General features: G+C 34.5%; 1 protein-coding gene across 1 annotated transcript in view; it reads right to left on the bottom strand.

Moving 5' to 3' along the window:
* Mlc2 (myosin light chain 2) overlaps positions 1–10,058 on the bottom strand; it is an 18,366-nt gene extending 8,308 nt beyond the window's left edge. Inside the window, exon 1 of the mRNA XM_069837317.1 lies at positions 9,901–10,058. Within this exon, the coding sequence (XP_069693418.1) occupies positions 9,901–9,903 (3 nt within the window). The 5' untranslated portion in view covers positions 9,904–10,058. The remainder of the gene's footprint in view (positions 1–9,900) is intronic.
* Between the last annotated feature and the right edge of the window lie 2,657 nt (positions 10,059–12,715).

Raw genomic sequence — 12,715 nt, 5'->3', positions numbered from 1 at the left:
GTTCAGTCTATGTTCTTGTGATATATTAAATGCGTTAATGTAGTAATAATTCTATACATACAGTACATTAAGAATTGAAATGTGTTGTTGTGATAAAAGTATTGAAAATTGGTTTATAGCGCCACACTGGCAGTGATAGAAGTGTGCAGTATTCGTTCAGTGGCTGGTGATTCTCTATATTGACCGAGATATTTTCTTTTGCAGATTTCGGACAATAAAATATAATTACGTACTTTGAGGACGAATTCAACTACTCTTATCATAGGATATGTATGTCGTAGTAATTTAACCAATTTTGCAATATCCTTGAACAGAAAAGTTTTGCTATCTATGTTAAGTTTTGAAAAGTCACATAAGGTACAAATATACTCGTTTTGGTTGTGAATAGACGATCGTTTGTTTGTGTTTTTGTGTGCTTGTTCTTCCTGTGGTCTTTCAATTATCGGCGAAATTAATAACGAACATTTAAACAGATAAATGGATTTAATAATAATAATAATAATAATAATAATAATAATAATAATAATAATAATAATAATAATAATAATAATAGTAAAATAATCAGCTTCACGGCCTACACTTTATCAGACCCGTCCTTTCTTCAAAGCACTGCAATCCTTTTCTCGACTTCATAAACAATCTGTAACTTCTTACATTGTAATTTTAAATAAATTTTGTGCATCTATTATTCAGAGTCACCAGTATTTTACCCTGCTTATTTGTATTTGAATAATTTTGTTCATATAACAATAACAATCGATGTATCAATTTTATCGAATAACAATCGATATATCAATTTTATCGAATAATCTTTTTGATACGGCCAGCAATATATCGAGAATTTTGAGTTTTTCGATAAAATTAAATGAAACATATAGCAATACTGTAGAGCATAAATAGCAGTACGTACACCCTGGCTGCAGCGTTGCCAGTTTTCCACAGACACGTCACTACAATTAACGAATGAAATTTGCAATTTCTCTTCAGGTGATTGATTGAAACCTGTCACTTTTATGACTAAATTACTACTGAAACATGATCATAAACCACTTACTATACAATGTTCACGAGGATGCTCGTATTTTTAAATAATGTCATGGAATCAGAAATTAACATTTTAACACAAAATATTATTCTTTTTTTCGAAAACCGTCAGCAAAGGAATAGAAAATTATTATATATTTTTGTTCTTTATATTTATAGTAATCGTATCTAAGAAGGAATGTAATACGAACCGTCCATCGTATAATCACAGTTTCCTAATACATACAGTCACGAAGCTCAATACGTAAGGGATATACATTGAATGACAGTCGAACTTTAGTTGCTACCCATTAGGATCGTTACTATCGCCTCATCACAGACAATGCGAAATAGTACCGGCACAGTCTATGTTTCTAGTACTCTCAGTTGCTAACCGCTTGGAGCGTTGTATCGCGAGAAATGCAAAAAATCATCTCAAGCTTCATGACTGTATGATATTAGACTGTAGTATAATGTTGAAGTATTACCTGGTTATGTATTAAATCGATATTAATCTTTTTCATTGTTCCGTCAAGCAACAAATTTGAGTTGCCTATATCTCTTTTTACGGCTTAATTATATGCCGTGTTTAGAAATTTATGTCATTCATGTCAACCGCTAGGATTAATCTTGAATTTTTTATTAACCCAGGAAAGGGTTAAGACGTTTAATCTTATTATAAGATCTGCATATTGTTTAGTATAGTAGGTAAACTCGCTTCCTCAATTATGCGAGGTTTTAATTTTAATTTGTTTAAATATTTATCACCTACGTTCATATATTATATGTGACTAAAATTGTACCCCTGACACAGAAAATTGCTTTTGAGAAATGTTTCTAAATTTTAACGAGAAATTTAGAATGTGCAGATTCTCAATAGTTGTACTAGATAATTATTTTCAAGTCGTTCTTGTTAGTCGAGTGGCTACCATGCTCGCTTCTATTGAGCTTTCCAGAATGATATCTAGTCGAGAATAGTAATATACGTTACAAGAGCGGTATGTTGACGTTTTCATGTTCGAGGAAAAGATTGAAAAAGCGAAACGTAGTTGAGCTTTTTAATTTCCGAGAACATGAAAACAAACATACCGCTCGTGAACCGTACATTATTTTGTGCGAAGATCGTTTATTACATACCTGAAAGACGAATTTCTAATTAGTTGCAATGAAATCTCCATGTTGGTTTCTGTTTAATGACGGCAACTTCGGAAACCAAAATATCTTTCTTCGACATTGTTGCCATAAAATGTTTTCTGTGTTTACTATACTCCAGCAGGCCGTGATATACGTCTGTCTTTTTTTTTTCCCAGTCTTTAAATGCGAACTTAAAACAAACGGTAAGGTTATGTAATTATTTATTTTTCATTTTAATATTTAACAATATTATTTATATAACATATTGCAGTAATAACATCGGCATCTGGAATCTTGTTGATTTTTTCACGGCTTCCTTAATGTTACTTGTATCAGGAATGCAATAAGTTTCGTGGAGTAGTAGACTTTACTTAATTTTTGCAAATATTTAAAAACAATAATTAACATTGCAATTTAGGTGAAATTTCAGTGGTAAGTTTCCAATTTATAATTATTACTATGTTAAACGTCTCTAAAAATAATATGTTAAAAGCCTAAAGCAGTAAAATGAATGTCACGCTTAAGCGGTAAGAAGAGGGAAATTGTTATGTGTGTTACGTTGGGAATACTGAATGTGGTATTTCAGACTTACCGCGTATTGGTTCTGTGCGGAAAACAAGCAAATACGCACGATCTCGCACAAAAGTGATTTTTGATCTCATCTTACTTATCAGAAAGCTAGGCACCATGAACTCATTGTAGCAGAAGTGTTCAGAATTAACCTAACGCAGGTCTATATTTGTCCAACTACGGAACCTGCCCATGGCTATGAAGAAAGTCCAACGAACGTACAATTTCCTACAGTTGACACCTACTCTTGAGCCTTTAGGTACGGCACAACAGAATTCGAAATGAGACATTCCATTCTAATTTCTATCTATCATTACGGAGTATAATTTATTATTACTAAAATTGTTTCTAACAGAACTTTTTTCCAATAAGTTGTGACATGATATTGGATATTGTGTGCTATTTTCTCCTAGGCTCCTGACTGCAAGCACAAAATTGGCCATGTTTAGCGACGGCAGTGTCTGAGAATCCTCCCACCTCCTGGGAGGTTATAAATATACCGAGACACAGTATCCCAAGGTCTGAATAAAAATAGACCGCCACCGACGTCAATTTCGCGCAGGCTCTGCACAGGAGCTTAAGCCTATATTTATTCTAGTTTTTCTGTGTCTGCTGTAACACATTCTTCGGCACAAGCGCGTGTTGGTTCTTGCATAATCTAACCGCTGCAAATAATTATCAATCGCTGTTATAAAACTCTGTGATTATGGGGATACGCCCTTCTCTGCTTTTAGTTTAAGTTATACGAAGTTTATATATCTGCTAACGTATAAAATCTCCGCGTCTAAAAACTGTATGCCGTAAACTGGGGTTACTTTGAACACAGAGGAAACTTTGAACATTTTTTCAGAAAATCATATTTAGGTTTCTACATGCTGCTCTTGTTATAGATGAAGGCAAATTATTATAAAATCATTCTCATACCAGATTTACCTCCAACTGTAACAAGAGCAGCATGTAGAAACCTAAATATGATTTCCCGAAAAAAATGTTCAAAGTTTCCTCTATGTTCAAAGTAACCCCAGTTTACGGTACTAAATTAATTTCTTCAGTTCGAGAGAGGTTTTTAGAGGTATTGCATAAATAACATTCACACATTGAAAGTTCCGGTTGAAAATCGGAGAAAATTTAACTTTTCTACATAATACATTTCTAAATTATAGACATCAGCTCAAAGAATTTTGAGTGACCACAAGGGTCCTGAATACAATAAACATGTACAATATAATGTGATGTGATACATTAAAGAAAAAAGAAAGTTAATTGTTGAAGGCAAATATAAGTTGATTAATTGAAATAGAGATGATGATGTAATACTTGAAGAGAATCCTTGATGATATTTATAAGAATAGACATTACATAATCAAAAGGAATGTGAAGTTCCTTAAGATAATTCCTTGTGAAGTTGTGATTGAACCTCTACTGCCAAACAGCAAACCAATGACAGACCATTGTTTAAGAGGGACGTTGTACTTTTGAGAAAGATACGGCAGACAAGGTTCATATATAGACTTCTTCTCAATATCAACTTCGGTAGCCTGATTTATGTTTCTTTCGAAATGGATAGTAGGGTCAAGAACAAGAGCCCGTTTTAAGCGTCCGTTGATAGCAATAATGTCTGCCCGTCTAAAAGAACCATCTGACGATACACAATGCACTTCCTCATGAATCTCCCAATTCAAAGTTTTTAACGATATCGCCAAAGCATGTCGTACACGATGATGTCTAGCATTGATCAGCAGCTCGCCTTTGGGGCATTGTCCAAGCACGTGTCCAAGTGTTTCAAGCTCGCTACAGTCTGGATGACGGCAGCGGGTTGTGCTTAGAGTTCTGCCCGGTATTGCGCGAACCGCCGAAATATTGCTTGACATTTTTAAAGCATTGGTCCATTCTGAGGAAGATAGGCCCTTTCGATTGCTTACCCATGAGTTAGCCTTGGGGAGATCACTATAAAATATAACCCCTTTACCACGCAAGGTATGGTTTGTCCAAGTTTGGAATGCGTCATTTCTTAAGTGTTCACGAATTTTACTACCTGACCAGTTGACAGCATCAATAGTTGTGATATTCAATTTTGACAGAGCAGAAACTTTTTCACTTACAAGATCCCTAACATTGTGGAGATGGGAGTCGTCAACACGAAGAAGAGTATTACAGATATTTGTGTGTTGCACATAAGCTTCCCAAGATGCTTTCATTAACGAAAGACCACGATATTTTTAGGGGAGTAAAGCATTCCGTCTGGGCAGTCATGAGGAAGACCAATAAGCTCTTTGCATGCTCCTCTGGTAACTTTATCTAAATCATTAAGAAATTTGGTTTTGATTTGGTAGAGTGGAGCACACTGTAAGGGATAAGTAAGAGTGGGCCAGAGATATTGATTCATAATCGTTACATTTATCAACTATTCTAAAGCAATATATAAAGTGTACAGACACGATAAAGAACAAGTCAGAAAGGCTAGTTTCAAGTTGTCATATGTCTTGACGGAACGACAACTTCAATAATATATTCTTTTCGCTGGTAGCTCCTTCCGCAAGACGCAATACTAGTATACGCAGGTACCCATAAGTAAATAGTGTACAATTTGCCTTCCTGAAGCAGCAACGTTTTTCTTTTATTTCCACCAGGCATTGCGAATTAATCTCTTTATTAAAACATCTCTTTTTCTTACGCGATTGAAGTTTCTATGGGACTTTTTAAAATATTTAATTATATATTGGTAGGGTAAGTAATTTTTGTATTACAAAATGAAACTGTATTCTTTATTTTCCTCAATATTTAACAAATATAAATGTGATAGAATATAGCCGTAAGAGTTTTATTCCCTAAGAACTCTTCATACACGAAAAGAGGATAGGCCTACCTAGACATCTAATAATTATATTACTCAAAGGTGTGTATATAAAAATATAGATATATGACAAAAAAGAAGTAATTGATTAACTAGCGGACTTACTCGTGTTAATTATATAAGTCTGTGCGGTTTACAGCTGTTTCGGTGTTTCATCACACCATCCTCGGAGCCTACTAGATCTCGGCGTCATCACGAACTTCTCTGCAGTATGAATTTTCATTATAGAAAAATTAATCGTGAAGAAAATCTCTCATATCAATATGGGAACAAAGTAATGTAAATAAAACAAGTGGCATATACTACCGTTTATGCTACTGAAATAATGTGGTTGACCTGATCACATTAGTATTGCAACGAATGGCATGAAGTCGCAGAAGAAGATGAAGAAGCTGGGAGAAAAATTACCATGAGTATACTCGTAATAGAACATGATAAGTGTAGAGAGATAACAGTGAAGATTGGAGACCGAAATGTGTTGTGGAATGTGAGTCATCAGTTTTATTATGAGTATATTATTATTATTATTATTATTATTATTATTATTATTATTATTATTATTATTAATAGTAGTAGTAGTAGTAGTAGTAGTAGTAATAGCAGCAGCAGTAGTAGTTGTATTACATCGTTATGCAATTAAAATCTATTTTCGTAACGAATTCAGTTTACACTCAGTAGTAGCTACCCTATCGTATAGCCTACTGCATAGGCCTATTATCTACCTGACCATTAATAACTTGTTTGCTGTTTAAATTATAGTACAGTAGAACTTGGTTATAGCGACCTCGTTTTGTGCGACACCTCACCTATAACGTCAAATATTCTGTGGTCCCAACTAATTCCCCATAAGACATATGCTTTCCTACCTTGCTTAATACGACAAACGCATTTGCGTCTACCTCGCATATAACGTCATTTTCAACCTCAGTTTGGAATAAGATTTTCTAAGAACCAAAGTATTTTAAGAAATATTTTGTTGAAATCTGACCCTGACAAATTCTTTACAGTCCCCTTCTGTCATAGACCTCTGGAATGCAGGCGGATTCCCCACCCCATTGTAACCTGCCCGAATTCATGCGGTATTAGATCAGTTTCGACAGGAAGTTTTAACTAAGTGCACGCATTTTAATGCAGTATGGCCACCAAAAGAAGTGAGTGACGCTTTAGAAGCAATTAGAATTGTGAACATGTTCTATGAAGCTAGGGGAGGGAGCAGTGAAATTGCAACTGAAATTATGAACACATAACGTAATTTAGCCCTAGAAAGTGTGTATTGGGCAAGTAGAAGACAACAGAGTAAAATGATTGATTACTTCACTTCTAAGTAAAGTAGTTTGGTGAGTACTGAACAAATTGTTTTAATACAGAATACTGTATTTATAATTGTAGGCCTACGTGTATTTTATTATGTTCATTGTAGGCTTAAAAGTCAATACATAAATCTAAAATAAGTCTAATTAAGTTTGTTATTTTTCATTTTCCACCTCACTAGATTGATAATGTGAATCTCGGTTACTACGACACTCGTTTATAACAACATAATGTTTAAGGTCCCTTGGATGTCGTTATAACCAAGTTCTACAGTAATAAAATTTTAACACGCGTCAGAATGTTACAAGGAACATAAGATGATTTTGATGCAATCACAGAGGCTTTCTCAAATACTAGTTCACATGCTTGTCGAAAAATTGATCATGATTCTCTTCCCCCCCCCCACATCCCGATGAGAGATCCTTGGCTGTTGGTGACTAATTATGTAGACTCCAAGTTCGACAATGGTCGAGGGCAAAATTGAGCCAGACGATGCCATTCGTAATGAAATTCAATTCGTGTACTTCCGGATCCTGGCAGACAGTAGCCGTAGACTACGAATCACGACTTCCAAAATAATTTTCTTACTTGCGTGTAGTGCACATGCGCACAAAACTGAAGCACCCGTTCATAGTTAAAATCTCCTGTTACTGAAATAACCTGCAAGCTTTCAAACTCTAAGTTTGCTGCTAATCGTCCGTGTAAACAGAATCAAAATAAAACACTTCAGATCTCCTTTTCAGAAATATTATAAACTAGTTTGTATCAGATATAATCACTATATTAATGAATGACAAGTAAATGAGAAAATGTAATTGCTTAAATGTTCCTAAGGGCGATAGATTAATACACAAAAAAATTTAATACGTCTTCCCTTCAAATGAAAGTATAGTCAGGTGATGTGCCGTAGATTTCTGGTGCGTAAAATAATCCTGTTCCTGATTCAGAATGCTCCGGCAAAACTGCACCTACACTCTTTCTTGATACAAATTTTCTGTTTCGCAGTCAGATCTATTTGGAGCCCTGCGAGACACCAGCGATATCTGACACAATAAGAAGGAAAAGAGAAATACCGATAGTTGAGAATGTTCTGAGTAATAATAATAGCATTAAAACTTGTAGAAACGAATATAGTAGAGTTAACAATGTCAGTCATATGATGTTAAAGAGGTGCACAAATGGTCCATTGAGTTTGAAGTTAAATCACAGATAACTAACTAATCAGCCTTAAAGTCTGTTCTGTTATCCCAATACCGATGTCTTCTTTAAGATTATTATGATCAAATTGAACAGTTTTATGAAACAAATGGTAATTGTGTTATTTGCATGTGGCAGCACTGAAGTTATTTCTTCTTCGTTAGTTATTATTTCATAAGTATCAAATATGTCGTTGTTTTAAGTCGAATTAGAATGTAAAATTTGAGCTGGAAATACAAAACACACTTTTATAATTTTATATATTAATTCTAAGAACTCTTAATGCGATTCATCTTAAGTTCGACTCTGGTAGACAATTATTCAATTTACTTTTAATTAATTCGATTATTTCACATCAGTGATTATGATTTATTCAGTAATGAATATCAGTATGTCTTCTACAGAGTGCACGAGTGGTTACAACAGATAATAAATGATGGTAAGTGCTAAACGTTGTTGCATATTGAAGACATTCGTTTAATTTAAAATTGTGACAGAGATTAATAAATTAAAAATATTTTAATTATGTACCATGAAATTAGTCCTTCGAGAATAATTCGCGGAACAGATGCATTATAGGGGTCACCCATCACACATTATTCGCAAAAAAAAAGGTCAGCGGAAGTAATGGCTCGATTAACGTTTTTTAGCATTCGATATTCGATAAGCATTAAATGCCACCAAATTAAAAAATTAAATAAAAACATTTAAACAGTTTGTTACTACTGATGCAATTTTAGTCACTTTGTATTATATTTTTGGTCCAGGAATAGTACATTATGCAACGAGCCTATAATGATAGTAATTAAGACGCAAGTATGTTTGTTTATGAAACGAGCGCAAGCGAGTTTCATAATTTTCATACGAGCGTCTTAATTACCATTATAGGCAAGTTTCATACGACTTTTTATTCTCGACCATATTTCTAACTTGAAATTATTCAGACGTATTCATTTTATTTGTATCTGACTCAAGATCGGAAGTGACCTTGTGCATAGCTCGTGTGAGATGTGCGCAGACGCGAAAGTATTGATTTTTTCCGAGGAACAATAATGTCATTGACCTTGGTGTACAGAATAACATGAACTAATTTTGGTATAACCTGGAAATTGATTTAGAATTGAAAAACGAGATGACAAATTGAATTTATTTGAATATTATTTACAATTAACGCTAATTATTATAGTAACAGAACATAACCTTCTGCGACAGTATTGGATTTCCAGCCTCCGTGAAGTTTCCTTCGTTATCTTTCGATTGCATATCCGAGAATAATCGAAAACCTGAACTTTAATGAATAGGTGTACTTTAATGACATGCATTAAAGTACTGCTACCAGGTGTATAATTACTACATTTCGGCATGGTCGAGCATAAAATATATTTTACTATTACTACCGCTATTTCCATTTTGAAGTAGGCTACAAGTCAACAATGTAAAACTGTCTGTTAATTTAGAAGTTGGCAACATATTTTATGTCGATTATAACAACAATACATATCGATAGTAGCATTCATACCATTCAACCAATAAGAAGACTGGCCCCTATCATGCATCTGTGCCTAATTCGCTTAAGTAGACTTCAAATAATTTCGACCTATGTAAACGTGCGATGTCTTATCCAAAAGTTGGTAACACTTCCGTTGATTGTAAGATGAAGATAAAAGTCACAAAATTGTTGATCACAATAATAAAATGTATCACTATTTCATTTTGCTGCAAACCGAAGACAACTGTATTTGTTTGTGTGTGGCAGTGTAAGTGTTGCACGGGCAGAGGGAGCAAGCCTTAGCACTCATTGTTGTACTCACCATTGTGTATTGGAGTGTTCGAAGAAGAAAGGCTCCCCTTTAGTTGTTCCCTGTCGGAGGAGGCTCTGCCCACTGAGCTCCCGAAGTCTTTTCACTCTTCCCGATACCCTCCAACCCTCCTTACCCCCACCACCGCACCATCTCCCCAACTTCTCCTTTCTACCCATGAAGAAGCAGATCACAAATCCCTGTTACCCAGCATCCCGAAGGAGAGGGTAACCTGCCTATCCTTATTTAGATGTGACGCCGAAATAGAGCCAGCTAGTGAAATAATGGGGCCGACCATTGACTTCTCAGCGAGAGATGTTAACGCTCCACAAGATTTGACAACAATGGCGCCCGACTTTGTTTTCTGTTACATGAAGATAACATTTGCTCAATGTAATTTTTACTTACAGTATATGCAACGAAAATCCATGAATATGTTCCTAAAATAAGGGTTAAATATAAATACCACTTTCGATTGAACATTTGAACACCAAAATCCAGCTCTATACTACAGTGGACATAGCATATTTTAAGAATAAAGGAATACAGACTAGGCAAACTTTGAGCCGTCCAGAGAAGAGATGGACAAACGAACTCTATCTACACTTGAACTGACGTCGGAACGGATTCAAATGAGGGCTACTCTAACGAATTTTATTGGGAGATTAATTGCAACAAATTTATTGTAACAGCTGCTAAAATAGTTAGTAATAATAATAATAATAATAATAATAATAATAATAATAATAATAATAATAATAATAATAATACTAATAATAATAAAACTATACAGCAGAGTCTGTATAGGTCAGTTTCTATCTGATGCTTTTCCAATTCACTGCGGGCTAAAGCAAGGAGATGCACTATCACCTTTACTTTTTAACTTCGCTTTAGAAGTTTAGAATATGCCATTAGGAAAGTTCAGGATAACAGGCAGGGTTTGGAATTGAACGGGTTACATCAGCTTCTTGTTTATGCGGATGACGTGAATATGTTAGGAGAAAATCCACAAACGATTAGGGAAAACACGGAAATTTTACTTGAAGCAAGTAAAGCGATCGGTTTGGAAGTAAATCCCGAAAAGACAAAGTATATGATTATGTCTCGTGACCAGAATATTGTACGAAATGGAAATATAAAAATTGGATATTTATCCTTCGAAGGGGTGGAAAAATTCAAATATCTTGAAGCAACAGTAACAAATATAAATGACACTCGGGAGGAAATTAAACGCAGAATAAATATGGGAAATGCGTGTTATTATTCGGTTGAGAAGCTTTTATCATCTAGTCTGCTGTCAAAAAATCTGAAAGTTAGAATTTATAAAACAGTTATATTACTGGTTGTTCTGTATAGTTGTGAAACTTGGACTCTCACTCTGAGAGAGGAACATAGGTTAAGGGTGTTTGAGAATAATGTGCTTAGGAAAATATTTGGGGCTAAGAGGGGTGAAGTTACAGGAGAATGGAGAAAGTTACACAACGCAGAACTGCACGCATTGTATTCTTCACCCGACATAATTAGGAACATTAAATCCAGACGTTTGCGATGAGCAGGGCATGTAGCACGTATGGGCGAATCCAGAAATGCATATAGAGTGTTAGTTAGAAGACCGGAGGGAAAAAGACCTTTGGGGAGGCCGAGACGTAGATGGGAGGATAATATTAAGATGGATTTGAGGGAGGTGGGATATGATGATAGAGACTGTATTAATCTTGCACAGGATAGGGACCGATGGCGGGCTTATGTGAGGGCGGCAATGAACCTTCGGGTTCCTTAAAAGCCATTTGTAAGTAAGTAAGTATAATAAAACTGCAAATGAGGTGCTAGGAAGAAAAAAGGAAGTAAGAAATAGAAAAGGTTAAGATTATGGAACTCTGAAATAAAAAAATGCAATAGATGAGAAACAAAAAGCATATAATATACAGGGTGGGCCATTTAAGTTGATACTGTACAATATCTCCAAAACTAAGCGTTGTAGAAATAAATGTCTTGAATAAAAGTTGCTTGATATTATGGGGGAAAGTAAATGCCATTTGTCGTATTTTATTTGGAGGACGCTATGATGGTTATTTTAGGGTCAATTTAATTTTTTAAATAGGACCCTACATTTTTTATGTTGTTTTCTCATTCCTCATAAAGAACTAAACAACTTTTGTATGAAGCACTTTGCGATTGTTCTTACACCAGTGAAAGAACCATATATTACAAAATGGTTTTACAAAATCTGTTTATTTTGTGATGAGGAATAAGAAAACAAAATAAAAAATATTGGTTCCCATTTAAAAACGTACCTTGACCCTCAAATGACCATCCAAACGTTCTCCAAATAAAACATGACAAATGGCATTTACTTTCCCTCATAATATCAAGCAACTTTTATTCAAGACATTTATTTCTACAACGCTTAGTTTTGGAGATATTGTACAGTATCAACTTAAATGGTCCACCCTGTATATTTAAGGTTGAAAACAGAAGAATCTTATGAGGAATATAAAGAGAAAAGAAAAATTGCTAAAACTCTGACAAAGAAAACTTATGAGGAGTCATGGGATAAATTCATAAGTGTAGTGGAACATGACATCTATGGATGACAAGAAATAGGCTACAAATTAGTAAAACATTTGAATAAAACAGAGAGGGATACTGCAAGATTAAACATAATTTCAGATCAAGATTGGAAAAATCACTGTATAAAACTTTGGACAAGCAACGAAATCAAGGAAAGAAAATATAATACCGGTATTGAAGAAACAGGAAATAATGTACAAAATATTTATTCCATAGATTTTGATGAGTTAGAAGAGAGATTAAAAACGGTTAAAAA

Source organism: Periplaneta americana, chromosome 1 (assembly GCF_040183065.1).
Source record: "Periplaneta americana isolate PAMFEO1 chromosome 1, P.americana_PAMFEO1_priV1, whole genome shotgun sequence".
NCBI classification, from domain to species: domain Eukaryota; kingdom Metazoa; phylum Arthropoda; class Insecta; order Blattodea; family Blattidae; genus Periplaneta; species Periplaneta americana.
Note: the sequence above shows the minus strand (reverse complement) of the source record. Positions and strands in the feature narration are given on the sequence as shown.